The sequence below is a fragment of the Microcaecilia unicolor genome, chromosome 8, assembly GCF_901765095.1.
Source record: "Microcaecilia unicolor chromosome 8, aMicUni1.1, whole genome shotgun sequence".
NCBI classification, from domain to species: Eukaryota; Metazoa; Chordata; class Amphibia; order Gymnophiona; family Siphonopidae; genus Microcaecilia; species Microcaecilia unicolor.
The window spans coordinates 94896827-94916967 of NC_044038.1; the positions used below are offsets into that span (position 1 = coordinate 94896827).

Sequence of the window (20141 nt, forward strand, 5' to 3'; positions counted from 1 at the left end):
CGCTGCAATTACCTTTGAGCATGATAGGAGGGTAGCTCCTAGCTCTACCTCAGGTTCCATTCCCACCTCCTCGAGAGTTCTGCCACTTCGTCAGGTAACTACCACTCGACCGGATCCTAATAATCAGGGTCAGGTTATACAGGCACAGGCCTACCAGTATGTACCCTTCACAACCACCGATCTCCTGAATTGGAAGACGCATTACCCCTCTTATACTGAAAAGCCTCAGGCAGTGGTGGACCTAGTGACTAGCATTATGGCCACCCATAACCCAACCTGGACTGATTGTCAACAACTTCTCCTGACCCTCTTCACAACTGAGGAGAGGCGGAAGATTTTGCAAAATGCTGAGGCCATCACGCGAGAGCGTGTTCCCGACGGGACACAGGATCCAGAGGGATGGGTTAGAGCTCGGTTTCCTCGCGCAGCTCCAGCTTGGGATCCAAATGATGGGCAGCACTATGAACTGTTGTCTGGCTATTGCCGGGACTTACTGGAAGGTATGAGGAAAGGCATAAAGAGGCCCATTAATCTGGCAAAGGTCTCTGAAATTCTCCAAGGGGCAACTGAATCCCCTGGGGCCTTTCTAGAGCGACTAATTGAAGCCTACAGAACATACACCCCATTTGACCCTGAAGCCCAAGAAAACCAGAGAATGGTGAATAGTGCATTGGTGGCCCAGAGTATGCCAGATATCCGGAAGAAGTTGCAGCGTCAGGAGGGATTCGCAGGGATGAATACCACCCAGCTAATTGAGATCGCAACCAAGGTTTTCATTAATAGAGATCAGGAGGTGCGCCGAGAGGCTGACCGGAAGATGCAGAAGAAGGCCGACCTTTTAGCGGCAGCCATTACTAATTCCACCCTTAACCGAGGTCGACCTCTAGCTAATGGGAAGCCAAAGTGGGACCCCGGACCACCAGCCAGGCCCCGAGATTCCTTCAATCAATCCCGGCCAAGGGGGGAGAATCCCAGACCAAGATTGGAGAGGGACCAGTGTGCTTATTGTAAGGAAAGAGGGCACTGGAAAGATGAATGCCCCCAGAGGCGCCAGGGACTGAGAAGGGGACCAGGAGATCGAGGAAGCCGAGGCCGAGTTCGAGAGGGAAGATATGAGCCTCCTGAATCTGACATCATCGGGATAGCCGAGATGGCAGAATGGGACGAATAGGACAGACCGGGTTCCTACAAACTGGGCTCCCAGGAACCTATGGTCAAGTTAACTATAGGGAGCCGCTCAATTCCATTCATGATTGATACAGGAGCTGAACATTCTGTTGTGACGGAGCGATTAGCGCCTGTGTCTGGAAAAACTGTCCGAGTGGTGGGAGCCACGGGGGTGCAGAACCGGAGGCCCTTTCTGACAACCCGTAGATGCCAATTAGGCTCACACATAGTCACTCATGAATTCTTGTATATGCCAGACTGTCCAATCCCTTTGTTAGGTCGAGACCTGCTGTCCAAGCTTAGGGCCCAAATTTCTTTTGACTCTGATGGCCAGACTTCAGTCTCCTTTCGGCCCCCAACATCCAGCCCTAAGGGTATATTGAGTTTCTGTTGCCCTCTTGAAGAAGAATGGCGGCTGCATCAGTCACATGGCCAAGTTGACCTACCCCTGGCAGACAGCTTTCAGGTCAGTGGGGTATGGGCAGAAGATAATCCCCCAGGGTTGGCCCGAAATATTCCTCCTGTACATGTAGACTTACTTCCAAGTGCCCGGCCAATCCATCTTCGTCAATACCCAATTCCCAGAAAGGCTCTGGAAGGGATTCAAGCACATTTGAATCGTCTGTTATCCCATGGAATTATTCGTCCTTGCCAGTCTCCATGGAATACGCCACTATTGCCAGTTCAGAAGCCAGGGACTGAGGACTATCGGCCAGTCCAAGACTTACGAGTGGTCAACAAATCCACTATCTCATTACACCCTGTAGTGCCTAATCCATATGTCCTGTTAGGATTGATACCTTCTGGAGCTACCCATTTCACAACACTAGATCTAAAAGATGCCTTCTTTTGTATTCGGGTGGCCCCAGCCAGTCAATTGCTTTTTGCCTTTCAATGGGAAAACCCAGTAACAGGAAGGAAGCTTCAGTATACATGGACTCGCCTGCCACAGGGGTTCAAGAATTCCCCCACCATTTTTGGGACAGCCCTAGGACAAGACCTTAAGACTTTTAAATCTGAGCCTTCCAGGCGAGTTTTACTCCAGTATGTAGATGACCTCCTGATTGCAGCAGTGACCCAGGAAGAGTGTTTTGAGGCTACTAGAGAATTGCTGGAGCTACTCTTGGATGCAGGCTATAAGGTCTCACGCTCAAAGGCCCAACTTTGTCAGTCAGAAGTGAAGTATCTGGGCTTTTGCATTTCCCAGGGAAGTAGGAGACTGGATGCTAGTAGGAAGCAAGCGGTAGCTGCAATTCCCCAACCCAAGTCCAGAAGAGAAGTTAGGGAATTTCTGGGAGCAGCCGGATTTTGCAGAATTTGGATTCCAAATTTTGCATTGATGGCGAAACCCCTTTACCAAGCCACAAAGGGGGGTGAAAAGGAACCATTTGAATGGGGACCTACTGCTCAACAATCCTTCATTGCCATAAAGAAAGCCCTACTCCAAGCCCCTGCGTTAGGCCTTCCTGATGTGGAGAAACCTTTCTCACTGTATGTCCATGAGCGACAGGGGGTTGCTCTGGGTGTGCTGACCCAGATGATGGGATCCTGGCAGAGGCCTGTTGCATACCTGTCTAAACAGCTGGATGGAGTGGCTAAAGGATGGCCAGCCTGTATGAGGGCCATTGCAGCAACAGCCTTACTGGTCCAGGAAGCTGATAAGTTGACCTTGGGGCAAGAACTGGTTGTTAAAGTCCCCCATGCAGTTCTCACCCTCATGGAGTATAAGGGCAATCACTGGTTTACAAATAACCGTATGGTTAAGTACCAAGCTAGCTTGTGTGAGAATCCACGGATACACCTGGAAACAGTGGCTACATTCAATCCTGCTACTCTTTTGCCAGCATCTGAGGGACCACCGGATCATGACTGTATCCAAACCATGGATGAAGTGTATTCCAGTCGACCAGATCTTAAAGATGTTCCATGGAGGGACCCAGATGTAATTTATTTCACAGATGGAAGCAGTTATGTGGAGAACTCCAAGCGATTGGCAGGCTATGCTGTGGTGACAGAGGACAAGGTGATAGAAGCAAGAGCCCTGCCCCAAGGAACTTCAGCTCAGAAAGCAGAACTTGTGGCCCTCATACGAGCTCTGGAGCTAGCAGCAGGACTGGTGACTAACATTTATACTGATTCCAAGTATGCCTTCACAACTCTACATGCTCATGGAGCTTTGTATAAGGAAAAGGGACTCATAAATGCTGCAGGCCAACCTGTTAAGTATGGACCCGAAATACTTCAGCTGCTAGAGGCTGTGTGGGCCCCTAAGAAGGTAGCTGTCATTCATTGCAGGGGACACCAAAGGATAGATACTCCAGTGGCCCGAGGGAATCGCCATGCTGATCGGGTGGCCAAGGAAGCTGCTCGAGGACCCCCAGCAAGTACTGTGACCCCCCTGTTCCAAATCCGACTGCAAGAATGGACACCTATATATACCCAAATGGAAGAGAAATGGGCTCAAGAAGAAGGTGCAGTAAGGAGACCTGATGGCTGGTTACATCTCCCTGATACCAGAGTTCTGGTGCCACGCCACCTAGCTTGGCCTGTAGTGTCTCAAGCTCATGACCTATCACACTTAGGGAAAACAGCACTAGCCCGTCTACTCAGTCGAGTAGTGGTGCTGGAAGGATTGGATAGTCTGGTTGCCACTGCCTCTGCCCGATGTACTCTCTGTGCCCAGAATAATGCTCGTCAGGGACCCCGTATTCCACCAGGAGTTCAGTCTAGAGGACTAACACCCTTTGAGTCCCTAGTTATAGACTTCACAGAAATGCCCAGGAGCGGTAGGTTCCGATACCTCTTAGTCATGGTCTGTACCTTTTCTGGGTGGGTGGAAGCATATCCTACAGTCACTGAGAAAGCCACAGAAGTAGCTCGAGCTCTCCTTAGGGATGTCATCCCCAGGTATGGACTGCCCCTTGCCATAGGTTCAGATAATGGTCCCGCCTTTGTTGAAGCTACACTTCAGGCCCTGTCCCGCGCATTGCGCATTACCTGGAAATTGCATTGTGCCTATCGTCCCCAGAGTTCAGGGCAGGTTGAGCGAGCAAACAGAACCTTGAAAAATAGCCTAGCAAAGATTTGTCAGGAAACCCAATTGAAATGGCCACAGGCATTGCCACTAGCCCTCTTCCGCCTCCGATGTACCCCAACTAAAGGAACAGCCCTCTCTCCCTTTGAAATTGTGTATGGGAAGCCCCCAGCCATTTTACAGGGAATCAAGGGAGACATAGGGATTTTAGGGTCTGCCCAGGTACAGGAGCAGGTAGCCCTCTTGGGCAAGATAATTTCTGAGCTTCAGTCTTATGTGAGAGAAATAAACCCTGTCCCCTTCCAGGCTCAGGTACATTCCTTCCTGCCAGGGGATAGAGTTTGGGTGAAAGACTGGAGGCTTCAGCCTTTGGGGCCCCGATGGAAAGGACCTTTTACTGTTTTGCTTTCTACCCCTGCAGCTGTGAAGGTCGCAGGGATTACTCCATGGGTCCATTGGTCTCGAATTAAGTCTGCTGATCAGACTGAGCCCAGCACGGATCAGACGGAGCCTAAACAGTGGAGAGCAGAAAGTGATCCAGCGGAGCCATTGAAGTTGCGCTTGACCCGAACCAAAGAATCTACTAGCTGAAAAGAAGGGTCAACTGCATACTGCAGGAGCGGCTGAACTTCGGCTTCACACTGAGACTCTTTCTTGCCTGATTCTGGCTTTCTTGGAATTTGAAAGCTTGATCCTTGTCAGTTGAGGGTCTATCCCAACTGGTATAAGAACTCAAAGACTGAGAACATTATATGAGAGTAATCTGTGATTAGCACAGACTGTTGAAATATTATTGCTTAATTAGTTTGCTGTATTTGTTTTAGATTAAGAAGAAAGAAAATGTTAGTAGTTTGGATGCTTTTGTTGTTTTCTACTCCTTGCCTCCTTGTTCCTAATATCCCAACTCGCTCCAACCTTTGGTTACACTCAGTCCAGGAACTAATTAGCCAGGCAAAGATTACTTCCCCTTGTATTGTGTGTTCCCGATTTCTCCTTATACTACAGATGTCCCAGCTGTTCCTGTTCCTGTGCAACTCCCAGCTCTTATACCTCCCTACTTTTCGAGTTCAGGTCCTTGGAGCCAGGATTATACTTGGTGGTCCTTTTATAATGCTACTTCCCCCTCTGAATCTTCTCTAAGGCCAGTTTTTACGTCTCCCTATCCAGCTTCTGGAGTGTTTTGTTTAACAAGAAGCATCTCAACTGTTCTTCCCATTCCCTGTAACTATACTAATGTTCTCCCAGAAAAAGGAGAATCTGTGTGGGTAGTTTCTCCAGGTACTCCTATGTGCCCTGCTACCATACCTGTAGATTATGACCCAGGTGATTATCTGGCTCCTAAGCGTACCACTGAGAAGACTATAGTGTCCAAGCTTATTTTCTACTTTCATAAGTCCCCGGGGTATGAAGAGTTACTAACAAATGAGCAGCCTGTCACAATTGGGGATTGGCGCCTATGGTGTGCAAAGTCTCCATTTCGTCTTCGTTCCCCCTGGGATAGGGGCTCGCATTATGGGCACCCTAAGTACCCTGTCCAGCCTGAGCCAACATTTATTGGGAACTTTCCTCACCCTCTCCTTGGTCATTACTGGCTCTGTGATAATGTCCTCCACATGATTCTTCCCCCCATATATGATTTTTGTGTATTGGTAACCTTGAATTATTTTCCTAAAGTTATTCCTCTTAAGCCGCTATCCCCGCACCGCTCTAAGCGAGAGGCTTTGTCCTTACCTTCCTCCGTTGCTACAGAGGATGAGGCGATTGAATTAGCCCTCCAGTATATTAATTCTACTTATCCTCTGACTAAAAAGAGACTTGTAGCCCTTTCTGCCACGGCCTGGATTCCAATTGGGGGCCCGGTAGCGGGTATTACTGAACTAGGTATGGCTACCCGGAGACTTCAATCCCTACTCCATGTTTTAGTTCATGAGCTGAACGTGGTAGTCAATGCATTGCAGGATCAAATTAATGAATTAAGTATAGTTTCTCGGTATAACCGTATGGGTCTTGATTATCTCTTTGCAGCCCAGGGTGGCCTCTGCACAGTGCTAAATTCTTCAGAGTGCTGTACCATTGTCATAAATAGGACGCATGTAGTTAGGCATGCCATGGATAAAGTCCTACAGTTGGCTAGCCTTAATGTGGAGGATTACCGAGGAGGGTTAGATCTTACCTCCTGGTGGTGGTCATTGACCTCCTGGATACGTCCCTTGTTCATTTCCCTAATAGTCTTAGTTTTAGCAGGGTTTTTGTTTTGTTTCTTGGCCTCATGTGCTTCGGCAGTATGCCGTCGAACCTTAACAAGTAGGGTAATGGTGATTCACAAGTCTATTCCTAGTTAGGATCACTATAATCTCCAGAGTTTGAGATGTGAGACTTATTTCTGCATAAGCTGATTTTAGTCTCAAAGGGGGGAATGAGGCAGCCATGGGCAAAGAAAGTGTTAACTCTGAGAAATAATTATATATATATAAGAAATGATATTAAAAGCTTGAAGTTTGAATTCTTTTCACTCTGCCAGCAAAGTAGTGAAGGAATGCAGGCTGGAATTAATTAGAGTCTAGTTTGGCCGAGCTAAGGTTAGGAAAGGTCAGAGGTCAGTTTAGGATGTCTGGAACCTATGTAACTGATATTTCAAAAGTAATGATTGGTTGAGGCAAGGTAGCCAATCTAATTCCTTAACCAATTGGAGAGTAAGGGGGCTGGGCTAGGCTAGGCTGGATAGAACAGTATTTAAGTAGGAGCAGAAGCAGTTTACGTCAGAAAGAAGAAAGGAAGGAGCTCAGAAGAAAGAGAAGGACAGAAGGAACAGACAGAAGAAGGAGAAGACAGCATAAGAAGAGAAGCAGCTGAGACAAAGACACAGAGAGCTGAGAGAGAGGAGAAGAGAGCTAGAACTGATGTCCTGCTTTGTTTGCTGGCAAATAAAGAAGATTTCTCTCTCATACTGGTGTGTGCTGTCTGACTCCTGAAGTATCACAAATTCCTATCTCAATTCCTGCAACACATCCAATGAAAATCTAAAGTGTCTCAAGAAAGGAGAACACAAGGAGAGAAGAGAATCAGGCAATCCCCACAGACCAATGATTTTTGGGGTGGAGGAAGGAGAATGCTCCCCATCACCCCCCCCCAAATCCTTCCCCCCCCAAAAAAAAACTGCCCACAGAGTAGTGACAAGTTAGCAAGGCAGGGTCATGGCGAGCGTGTGCTCCCTATTCCCTTGGTCACGTTTTCCCAACCTGATCATAGGAGGGAAGGAGCTGTAGAGGTAGGAGCGCCTGCTTACTGTACCCCTACACTGTCCAGGCCTTACAGCACTGCCACTGAGCTGACTGCCAGGGAGGTGAAGCACAGGAATGTCATGGTGCCTGATGCACTTTCCTCAAGGCAATGCCTCCTAGTTTACTTAATAACAGGTACAATATGTCCCTTCCTCAAAGAGCTTACACTCCGAGGGTACCTAAGGCAGTAGAAGGTAATGCCAGCCAAGATGACAGGGAATGTTAGTGCCACAAGCAGGACTCGAACCCTGGCTTTCAGCCCACTGTCCTAGGCAGTGGGCCGCTGCTTCCTTCCCCCCCCCCCCCCCCCCCAAATTGAATGACCTGTATCAGGTGGTAACACAACTTTGTCCTACTGCAGCTTTGAACTTGGGAAGTTTTGCCTTTCAAGGAGAAATGGGATTTTATTAGTACCAGAGCTACACTGAGGCAAATCCAGAGCAGGTTAGAAGGCACTTCTACCCCCACAGCAGCATTCTTTTCTGACAATGCAGCTCCGTGCTTTGCTCAGCTAGGACTCCAGAGCTCTCTACTTATGCTATTTCTGGTCTCTAGTTTCTAGGTTGCATTAGCTCATGGAAAGTTCTGCCTGCGAGGTGTCAGGGGTGTGACTCACAGGAACTGTTCTGGTTAACTGTGGCACCCACAGGGGAGTTTGTGTTCTGATAGTATTCTCAAAAGAAACCCTGTCAGGATTGCTGGCCCCCCTCCCTTCCATTGGCTCAGTTGCTATTTATTAACAAGACCTTCAGCAATTTGCCACCCTCCAGTACCCACTGAGATGAAAACACTCAGCAACACAGACTGGCACAGTGTGACAGACAACCTGCTGCTTCTCAGAAACTAAGCCCACCTACCATCATCTCATTCCTTCTGCAAGATATGTCAGCAGGGCACAGGTGTTAAAGTCCTTAAAATCCCCACTGTAGTTTTATTAGTGAACATGTCCTCCCCACCCTGACACACATACACATAATTCTGCTAGTGAAAATCCTGGAGATCAGGCTACACACAACAGAGGAATCAGCCTGTCAGCGATCAGTGATCCAGTTTTTCTCTTACCTCCGATTCGAATTTCACTGCAGATCGCATCATCTCTAGTTTTTCTTTAGGGAACACTCTTTTTTTCAGCAAGAGGATACCCCGTCCTCAGTTCAAAACCCCTGTCCTCAGCCCCTGAATTGCAGCCCCAACCACTGTCCACTCAACCCCTGAATCTCAGCCCAAAACCCTGTGTAAAAATCCCAAGTCAGCAACACACTTTAGCTAATCCACATAACAAACTCCCTCTTCCCAGTAGACACAACTAAGCCTAGCCCACTAAATCTTTCTTCCCCAGTTCTCAGGTGAGAAGGAAGTGACCTCAGGATATCTCTTCTGGTAGCTTAAATATTCACTTCCAACCCCCCAGTCAAGAAGGAATATCCAAAGCCAGGAGGAGAGGAGCTTCCTTCATGTGGTGAGAGAATTTCACACCCACCTCTCCTCTTCACAGCCTAGGTTCCCCCTCCCGGCTCTCATGTGAGGCAATCACAGGAGGTAGGTAAACAGGTTTTTGAATATGCAGGCTGGTTTCCCTCTCTTAAAGATACAGTGTACCCTTTTTCCAAAGACATAGGAACCATGTCTCTTATTATAATAAAACTGTATCTGATTCAGAGGTCATCACGTCTTCACAAGATTATACAAACTATGAGATCACAGCAGTGTTATTTTCCTCCTAGCAGTGCCATGACAGTGCCCACTGTGAACTTTGGCTCCAGCGATGACTTATCACTGCCCACACTGAGTTTCCTACCAGCGGTACCCTGTCACTGCTGGAGCTTCCAAATTACCTTGTTCTAGGAGGGAGACTTTTTAGCCAGTCCAGGTTTTCAACTTACATCCCAAGCTGTGCTGTATTTGTAGTTTCCCATTCTACCTGTTGAAATCAGTGCTGAAACTCCCATAATGAATCAGAATGGCATTGCCAAATATCTAGAACTGGTCTGAAATCTTCCTCTTGGGCCTGGGTGACAGCATCTATGCACTGCGAACTTCCTCCCAGCAGTGCCCTTTCACTGCCACACAGAGAGTTTCTCCTGTGAGGGATTGTGTGGGCAGTGAGAGGGCATTGCTGGAAAGAAGCTGACAATGTGGGCAGTGCATAGATGCTTTTACCCAGGTCCAAGAGGGAGATTGTAGGCCAGTGCTGGTAATTCAGCCAGTTCCTGGAGGAAAAACTGACTATTTAACCTTATTCTCTAGGTGTATTCTAGTCCCTTTAGTGCTAATGTCAAACTAGAAGAAAGCAAGGGCTACAAATCCCACAATGCACTGAGATATAATTTCAAAAACTAAATATTGATCTAAAATTTGCCTACAGGAATAGAGACCTGATATTCAAAAGGAGAGGTTCCTGGCAAATTTTTTTTTTTTTTTTTTGTTACATTTGTACCCCGTGCTTTCCCACTCACTCATAGCAGGTTCAATGCGGCTTACATATTATATACAGGTACTTATTTGTACCTGGGGCAATGGAGGGTTAAGTGACTTGCCCAGAGTCACAAGGAGCTGCCTGTGCCTGCAGTGGGAATTGAACCCAGTTCCCCAGGACCAAAGTCCACCACACTACCACTAGGCCACTCCTCCAGATTCAGCGGAACACAGTAAGCAGGGTATGCATGGCAGGGGGGCGCCAACATTCAGGTTTGACAGAGACTGCCATGCTTACCCTCCCCCCACTGCCACAGGAATGCCGCCATCCCCCTCCTGCATACTACTACCTTGCCACCCGCCCTGGTGGTGTAGTGGTCTCTGTGGTTGCGGGGGCAGGAAAGAATCCCACTCTTTCCTGCCCGCGGCCACTACTCCATCTCCGATGCTTTCCACTTTTCTCTTCTGTGCCGCGGATGGTCCCGTTGTATTTTTAAAATGGCTGCTGAGGCTTTGGGTGGCAGTCTCGTGAGACTGCCACAAAGTCTCGGCAGCTATTTTGGGAAAACACGGCGGAGGTGCCCACAGCACAGAAGGAGGAGAGTGTCAGAGATGGAGTAGCAGCAGTGGACAGGAAAGAGTGGGATTCTTTCTTGCCTCTGCAGCTGCAGAGGCCACTACAACCACTAGGGCGGGCGGCAAGGTAGGATTCTAGTACGCTGGAGGGGGATAGCGGCATTACTGGGGGGGGGGGGGATCAGGTTTTGGCACAGTATAAGTCATCACAAGGACAAAATATAAGGAAACCAATGGACTGCATTAGGGGCTTAATGCCCATTTAGTTATGTTAAAATAAATGAGAGATCTGCATGAAAGAACATTTTTTTATTATTATTTTGACATATGAAAACCACTTGTCCTTAAAATATGCTCAAAACAGAATAATCCATTTATACAAAAGAGATGAGATGACGATGTGATTCCATATGCCCCAATGAAAGAAGAGTTTAATTTTACTTCCAATCTTTATAACACCAGGCTTCCCAAGGCAGACTACATCAACAGTTAAGATGAACCAATCAGTAAACAGGATATCCTCACTGAAATTTGGCCATGTATTACTGTATTTATAGAACAGTGTAGAAAAAGGAGCACAAAATATAGCCTTTATTAGTGTTGTTTCCACCAGCTACAATAATTTTTTTAAGCAGTTTTAGTGATATTTAATTTTATTTCATGATATTTATATCTACATATGGGAAGCTTTCAAATAAATTAAAAAGCTGTCAAGTTAAAAAAAAAACCCCATTTGTTCTTCACCTTTTAAGACACTGGGCTGAAAAAGGGTGCAGGATGGGAGAATGGGGGACTGAGAAGACAGAAAGCAGATACTGGACCGGTGGGGGGGGGGGGGGGGGGCACCAACTGATAGTTTGCAGGGGGGTGCCAGGGACCCAAGCACCGGCCCTGGTTAAGCCATACTGAATTGGGCTGGGAAGGGTTATTCAGCAGCACTTAACCAAGCTGAATATCTCTGACCACCACAGCACTGTCTGAACAGTGCCAGGGAGGTCCCAGACGTTACGCAGGCACCAGCAATATTCAATGCTGATGTCTGTATAGTTAACCAGACTAGTAGGACCACTTAAATAGCAACCCTAAACTTTGCCTGGTTTAGCTATGCAGGTACAGCACTGAATTCTGGCCATCAAACATATAAATGGCAAGAGGCGTACTCACGCGCAAATGCGCAGTAGAGACCCTCTCTGTCCCGCCCCCGTGTCAATACGTGATGACGGGGGCGTAACAGAGAGGGAACCTGCGCACCTGCGAGTGAGGGAACTGCCGTCACCACCGCTCCCCCCCAGGGTTGCCGCTACCGCTCCCCCCCACGCACCCACCCGGAGTCACCGCCGCCGCCACCCACCCTCCATCCGGGCCGGGTACCTGGCTTCACTATTCAAACCACTGGAACGCAGCACACAGCTCATCTGAGCTGCCGTTGGCCTTCCTTACCTGCCTGTGTCCCGCCCTCGCCGCCGTTACGTCACACAAGGGCGGAACACATGCAGAGAACAAGGAAGGCCGACGGCAGCTGAGATGAGCTGTGTGCTGCGTTCCGGCGGTTTGAATAGTGAAGCCAGGTACCCAGCCCGGGTGGAGGGGTGGCGGAGGGGACTCCGGGGGGGGGGGGGGGAACGGCGGCGGCCACTCCGGGGGGGAGGGGCGACGGTGACCGATCCGGGGGGGGTTCAACCCCCCCCTTCCTTTACTAGCCCGTTTTTACGGGCTCAACGGCTAGTATCTGCATAACTACAGGTATTGCTGTTCACCTGGATATTCAGTGCTCCTGCCTGGACATGACCCAGAATTGAATATTCAGATCTAATTTGGCTATCGGCAGTGAGTATTTTACTGGCTGAATATTGACAATAGAATCACTTGGCGGCACTGGGGAAGAAAGCACATCCACAGTAGAAAGAAATGTGGAGCTGAACACGCAAATGAGACTACCAGTATCATTTCAGAGGTTTTTTTTTTTTAATGAAATATAAATATTGACAAAAACAAATAGATTTACAGATTCTTCTTTAAATCTCTCCTTAGATATAAAATAAGGGTTTGTAGCAAGGACAAGAGAAGAAATGATAGAACAGACAGACAGATTATGTAACTTCTCGTTTAAAAAAAAGTGTGGGAGATACTCCAATTACTCTGAAGGCATTTTAAAAGGAAACACAGAGCCGTGGAATTTATAAAGTTAACATTGATAAAATAATTATTATATGTAAAACTATCTCCTTTCAGTGATATAAAGGATGCAGCGATGAAGGCTTGCATTCCTTTCTTCTCTCACTACTAGGGCCTTGCCTGATCCAGGTCAACCCTGACAAGCTGATCCGGTCTTGGTTTTGCCTTATTGCATGTATGGATTTGTAGGTCAAGCTGTACCTAGAAACACTGAACTACAGATTTATAAATGCAAAATGGAAAAAACAAAATTAGCTTAGCCAGTTAGGGATCAAGCAAACCAACTCATTCCACTTCAGTCCCAGTTCCTGTGCTTCACTGGAGGGACAATTAAAAATCCCAGCTTCCAGATGAAAGCAACAAGCAAGAGGTCCTCTTAGAATAAATAACAACATAAATGGCATAGAGGTAAAGACATCTTTATTTTTCCTGTAAGTGGCTCAGAGCAAAACTCTTCCCCTTTAACACTTGGGGGCCCTTTTTCTAAGTTACGGTAGGCACTAGTGCATGCCTACCACTCAGCATAAAGCACTACCGTGGGATGCGGTGAGGCATCCTGCAGTAGTGTGCCGATAAGCGCACGCTAATCCTGTGCTAAAAAATTAGCTTTTATTTTTGGCATGGGAGCCCTGTCTATGGGCAGAGAATAGGTGTGCCCTGCACTAATTGGGTAACACGGATACACTGCTGTATGCTGCCTGATTAGAGCAAGAGTAGTGCGGGAGCCTGTACCGCCTAGTAATAGGTGGTGGTAAGGGCTCCCGCGGTAATGGCCACAGGCTAATTGGGAAATTAGTGTGAGGCCATTATAGGAACATATAGAAATGCAGCCATTTTACTGCCATGTTAAAAGTGGCCGCAGCACACGGGAAACCCACGCGCTACACACAGTACCAGCCACTTTTGAGAGTGGCTTAGTAAAAGGGCCCCTTGTTTTTTTGTGACAACCAAATATAAAATCCCACTTCTGCTCACATGTTGAGCAACAGTGGCATGTAGTGGTCAAAGAATGCCATTGCTGGAATGGGACCCTGAATTCTTTTTCAGTTTTCCTTAGATCTTTTAGGGGCCCTTTTACTAAAGCTTAGTGCGCGAAATGTACAGCCCGCCCTAAATGCCGCACATCCTATTTATACCTATGAGCCATGTGGCACTTTAACGCACACTAAGCTTTAGTAAAAGGGCCATTTAAGCTTGGAGAAGACAGCTATTCTGTTTTGCCTTTTTTTTAAAGGAATGGAAGTCCTCAGAACACTAAACAGTTTCTGTAGAAAACACAGTTTCTAATAAGTTAAACTTTTAAATATCTCAGTCAATGGGTACATAGTCAAAAGTTCTGACCCAAAATAATACAAAAGGGAGCCTATTAAAAGGCCCTTATTCCTGGCTGCTCCTCCACTCTCTTGTAATACCCAGTTCATTCTGAAACAACTCTCGACCAGTGGTAATCTTCTAATTAGAAAAGGTACCACCAAGTTAAGGGCAGCAATGGCCTCCAACTTCCATTCCAGCTGCAAAGGTGGCAGGTCCGTGACCTGGCAGTGGATCACACTGATCTCAGACAGCTGAAAATTGTACCCAGGTTATTTCATTATTCGCCAGCAATATGCTGCTCCATCCACTCGATCTGTCAACACAAATATAACAGTTCCACTTAGAAGAACATTTTCTAATAGTTCCAATATATTCCCTTCCTATGGAAGTAACTCCTGTTATAAGAACATCTCCCTTACAAGGATATCTTGTTACACATCCCAGTGTGTCTCACCCTATGGAAACAATTCCCGCCATGTAAACATTCCCCTTGCAAGAATATCTGAATCTGCCTGCTCATCTTACCAGGACAAGAGGACCTGCTGTGATAAACTCTAGATGAATACCAGGGAGAAAGAGAATGGATTTCAACAATTCTCAAATGTAAAAGAATGGTTAAGACATTTGTTTATGACTTCTTTTTTTCCTCTTAATGTTTCTTCTTGAAGGTTCTTTATTAACGTTTGTTTATGACTTAATTTCCTGAGTCTGCCCTTCTTTTTTTCCTCTTAATGTTTCTTCTGGAAGGTTCTTTATTGACACATGAAGAGCCACTAATCTCTCTGTGGCCAGTAGAGTTCAGAGCTAAAGTCAGTGAGAACACAACAACTTGTTATACCCTCAGAAGAGAGTGATCATGGTGGATTCAATGGAAGACGTCACAGGCAATGTTTAATTGAAAAGATGAGTCTCATAAAGGTGGATAATCCAAGCAGCCTGGAAGATAAGGGGGTCCAACAATAGGTACGATTTGTTACCCCATGTTATGCAGGCTACTAATGAAATCTTTTAGTCTCCAGTTTCAATCCATCTTGGTCAACAATGCAGCTAATGTTATAGCCAAATATCATTCTGCTTTCTCAGCCAATAGGGAACCAGCCAACATATTTGTTCAGGAAGTGATGTCATGGTTTGAGGAGGCCATTCTAGCAACAATAGCCAAAGGATGCCCAGATTTAAAGCTCCAAGACCTCTGAAAGTGATTTGCCCACAATCATGTCGGGCCTTAGATGCCTCTACAAGTTCAGTTTGCAGGAGGCCTTACAAAAAAGTCAAAGGTGAAACCAATGTTTTGGAGGTGTCATACATGAGTCTGCATGCGTTGCTGGGAGGGGCGCCCATAGTCTGACTGCTGAGCAAGTGAGCTGTAGGAGAATCTGGAGTTGGCAGCCTCTTTGCTGGCCTGGTTCTCCTGCTCAAAGCTTTCAACCTTCCCATAGATGGCAGGCTTGACGTAGTTGGAGAAAGCACGGGTGTAGGGTGCAGTCAGGTAAGCAGTGGGGCTGTAGACTCCATCCCGCTGGAAGAGTCTCTCCTGAGGCTCATAGTTGGCATGGGATGGTGGGCTGAGGGTGTAGCGGTGCGCATACTCATATAACTTGGGTGGGCTAGTGGGTGGTGGTGGGTATAAGGTTGCATGGGTGACTGGAGGAGGACCGTATATGGGCCGGGCACCAGATACATACTCCGTGAAGCCTCCAGTGAGATGAGCGTCCTCGTGAGCACGAACCTTGTAGTATCCATTGGTTGGGTCCTGGGAAGAAACAGATACAGAATGACTTACTGCAAAGACAGATGGGCAGACATTCCCTATAGAGAAAAGGGCAGAGTCTTGAGAAAGAATGGGTGAGACTTGTTTATGGGAGGAATATTATTGATATTATACATTTGATTACCCATATAATTTCTGCTTGAGAGTATCAGATTTATGGGGAAACGGATAGATGGCTGGCCTAATGGTTCAAATCACAGTGCTTGTCCTGTGGGCAGGGAGTTGGGTCTCTGGCTGTGCCCTCTGCCTCTGGGAAGATGGGTGCTAGTCAAGGAACACAGGACAGACAGAAATGGACAGTGATACAGAGAGGGAAATGGATATAAATGGATAGACCGATAAAGAAAGGGAAAGAGATGGAGAGAAGGAGCAAGAAAAACAGTAAGAAGGACAAAGTTGGCATAACCATCAGTCAAACTAGGCAGTTGCCTAAGGTGGCAGCTTCTGGGAAGTAGCAAAACAATAGGTTATGAGAGCCAAGAACCTTCAGCACACCTGTTTACTTGCAGGCAGGGTAGACAATTTTCAAATTACCCATTTACCCGGGCAACTAATTTGCCCTTGCCTTGTTTTGTGTGTGTGTATATATACACACGCACAAAACAAAGTTTAATATTTCAAAGCATCATGTTCAGTTATTATTTTTGCAGGATCATTCCAGAAGTGGTGGTTATTATGGTTGAGTCTAATTATCAAAATCTCAGGGTGGTTCTAGTGGCCAGAGGAGGGCACAAGGCTGAAGTTCCCCTAAGGTGCCCCATACTCCTGCACCAGCCTGAGAGAGAGAGAGAGAGAGAGAGTGAACAAGTTATTCTGTATTCTGGGGTTGGTGATGATATCTACCTTTAGGTCCTGGCTTCCCTCATCTTCCTCCAGGATTTCGCTGTGTTCCGTGCGTGATGTTGCTGGCGATTCACTGTCTGTTGCCTATAGGGCAAAGACAAAGGTATAGATGAGTTTACCATTGATTACAGATCTGCCACACCACCTCCTACTCACAGACTCACTGTAATCCTGTTCTTGCATCACTCTATGAGGTTACATGATGATATAACGTTAAATAAGAAGCTGCATAGGAGAACCTTTCTGTATAGAAAAGATGAGATGCACAGAGTAGCCTCCCAGGGAAATTGAGGAAAAAGCAGTATTGGGATTCAAGGTCTGGAGCAGTCACATTGGATCGACTGCAACAGGCAGGTGTGGGGTACAGTCTAGGACAGGTACAGAAGATCCTCAGTAATGGGGGGGGGGGGTGAGGGATAAAGTCTAGTAGAGGCATGAAGCATAGGCGGTCAGTGTTTGGGGAGGCTAAAGGGGGCGGGGTTAGGGGTGGGGCCAGGGGTGGAGCTTAAATCCATAATTGTCTGATAACACACAGAAAAAAAATAAATTAAAATAAAAGTCACAGTTAATACCTTTTATTAAATTTAGATATTAGATATGTATCATATGTCAAATAATAAAGTGGTTGCTCAAAGCATATACTAACCACAATCGCTCAACTGCAAAACACTATGCACATCTTTATGCAAAAACACACTCAGAACCTTACTGTACCATAAATATTACACTGGGCAGAACCTAATACACCATTAGGGGCTTATAGCCCATTTAGTTATGTTTAAACAAAAGAGATGTGCATTAAAAAATATATGTATTTTTATTTTGACCTATAAAACCACTTGTCCCTGAAACATGCCTAAAAAAAGGAATAATCCAGTTGTGTATCTAAAATGTAAATTCCTACAAATGAGATGACATTAAAATGTGATTCCATGTGCCCCAATGAAAGGTGAGTTTAATTCTACTTCCATTTAATTTCAATATACAGTATTCTATCATCTTTATAACACCAGCTTCCCAAGGCAGAGTACAACAACAGTTTAAGATAAACTCAGATAAACTCTCAAGAAACAGAAACAGGATATATAAGCACAAACTACAGAGTTTATAATCGTTTTTTCTACCAGCTGCAATACCGTGCCTATTAACAGAAACAGCTTTAGCCTTGTTACGGATCAACAATCAAGAACAACCTGGATGCAGCAGCTCATAAGTTTGCTTGTTTTGTTTGGTGAGAAGGCAGTGAGGATGATGGCTATGCGGGGGGGGGGGGGGGGGGGGGGGGGGGGGGGAACACATTAAACAAATTGACTTCCTTGTTTACTTACTGGGCTACAAAGGCACTTCCACTCCTCTATTAAACCTCCTTGGGCAGCTTCCCCCCCCCCCCCCACCCCGAGTCTTGCATCTTTCTCCCTGTTTCTTCTGCTGCCTGCAGCTGCTGTCTCCAGTCGTCATTTTTACTGCCCTGAAGAGTTCTGCCTTGGCACTGGCGATTCAGAGTCAGCCTTCTGCCAGCGTCGGGGCTTCTCCACAGGGGCGTCCTGGACTCTAACGTAACTTCCTCTTTTCCGCAGAGGTAGGAGTGAGACGCGCCTGAAGAGAAAGCCCCGACTCTGGCAGAAGGCTGACTCTGAATCGCCAGTGCCATGGCAGAACTCTTCAGGGCAGTAAAAATGACGATGGAGACGGCGGGCAGCAGAAGAAACACAAGATGATCAGGGTAGCCTCTTATACGGGGCACCTATGGCATGAAGGGTCATCATTGATGGGGAAGCACAGGGTAAAGCTTGGGCCAGGCACAGAGGACCCTCAGTGATGGGGAAGTGAAAGGTAGATCATAGGGTGAACATGAATGATCCTCATAAATAGGGAAACAAGAACAACTCAAGAGATCCAGTCGGCTCTGTGGTGTCACGGGAGGAAGGGGGAAGGGGCTGAGTCAGTCTGGATGGCCTGGAGATCTTTATTTGCTTTTGATTCTATATTTCCATGACTAACCTGGCCATAGTTTAATAAAGTAGTATAGTACCTGATCCAGTCTGCCTAGTTGAAATTCATCCAGTTTGAGCAGATGTGCATAAACAAATCCTTTATGAAACTCAACAGCAAGTCCCCCTTTGCCATATTGGTTGGTTATCTGTTCCCTCAACCCTTTTCCCACCACTGCCCTCCATATTTGTTCCAAGCACTTTCTGCCTCAGTAATGATCTCCATCACCTCTTTAATTTCAGGCCTTGAAAACTTCAACCTGCTTCTTACAAAACCAATAATTAAACCAGCTCCCAGGCCATCTTCTCGGCCATATTACCGAATTTTATAATAATCCTCACAGTCACTGAAGTTAGTGAGATTGTTGTAAACAAATGGTTTCCCCACACTCATAGAAGTTTGGATTTTAACCGTGATACGTCCAAGCACATCACCTCTACCTTCTTAGAAGCCCAAGACTGTTGTAACACTGCTGTTTAGGGCAGATGTATCCCAATGCTTTCTTTGAGGTCTTCTGAAATCATACCACTGCCATTATGGGCTGATCCACAGCTCAGTGCATTTATCCCTGTGCTTCCTTTCCATTTTCCTGCACCCCAGCTCTATCTTGCATGCAGTGGCGTACCAAGGGGGGGGGCGGTGAGGGCGGTCCGCCCCGGGTGCACGCCGCTGGGGGGGTGCCGCGCGCCTGCCAGCTCTTCATTTTCATGCTCCCTTTGCCCCGGAACAGGTTACTTCCTGTTCCGGGGCAGAGGGAGCATGAAAACGAAGAGTCGGCAGGCGCGCGGCACCCCCCCCCCGCAGTGGCGTGCACCCGGGGGGGGGGGTTCTTTCGTCGGGGGATCGGGGGTTCTTTGCTGGGGGGGGGGCGTCGCGCTGTTCCGGGGGGGGGTGCTGAACCTGGGGGGGGGGGGCGGGGCGCATCGGCGATCCGCCCCGGGTGTCAGCCCCCCTAGGAATGCCACTGCTTGCATGGCCTGTGGTCAATGCCTTATTTTTACCCCACCCCACCTCTCCTTGTACTCTGCTCCAGCTCTAAGAGAAAAGATATCGAGAGAGGCCATACCATAGGCTCCTTCATGTCATCCTCTGCATCATTTGGTCGGCATGGGCTCTGGTCACATGAGGTTATCTGGACGTGGATGTCGGCTTTGGAGATCCTGGTTTCGTGTTTTGCTGTAGTGGGAGGGTGTAGGAAAGGAGTGAGCAGAGCAGTCATCTGATTTCAAGAAATATGCATTGCATGGCAGAGCACAAACATGTGTTTATGCTTTAAAACTGCATACTTATGAATTAGTGTATTCGCACGACTAGATAGTTTCATGTGTTGATATCAATAATGTGCCGTTATGTTTAGTGTGTACTGATATGTCTGCAAATATGTGTATAGGGTATGCAACACATAAACCTCAATTTCATGTATATGCTGACATGAAATCATGGTTCACGGAACAATGTATCTCTGATGGAGGGGAAGGGATGAGCAGCTGGTGTGGACTGGCAGACTGGATAGGATGTACAGTCTTTATCTGCTGTCACTTTCTCTGTTTTTGTATATTTGCATGTAAGTATA

General features: G+C 47.0%; 2 protein-coding genes across 2 annotated transcripts in view; both read right to left on the reverse strand.

The window, feature by feature from the left end:
- The window catches only part of LOC115476628 (suppressor of tumorigenicity 14 protein-like), a 173401-nt gene extending 164446 nt beyond the window's left edge, over positions 1-8955 (reverse strand). The window contains exon 1 of the mRNA XM_030213105.1: positions 8545-8955. Within this exon, the coding sequence (XP_030068965.1) occupies positions 8545-8577 (33 nt within the window). The 5' untranslated portion in view covers positions 8578-8955. The remainder of the gene's footprint in view (positions 1-8544) is intronic.
- A 6307-nt stretch (positions 8956-15262) lies between these two features.
- The window catches only part of KIRREL2 (kirre like nephrin family adhesion molecule 2), a 30326-nt gene continuing 25447 nt past the window's right edge, over positions 15263-20141 (reverse strand). The window contains exons 13-15 of the mRNA XM_030213379.1: positions 19635-19744; positions 16577-16660; positions 15263-15715 (exon numbers count right to left, since the gene is read on the reverse strand). Of these exons, the coding sequence (XP_030069239.1) occupies positions 15263-15715; positions 16577-16660; positions 19635-19744 (647 nt within the window). The remainder of the gene's footprint in view (positions 15716-16576; positions 16661-19634; positions 19745-20141) is intronic.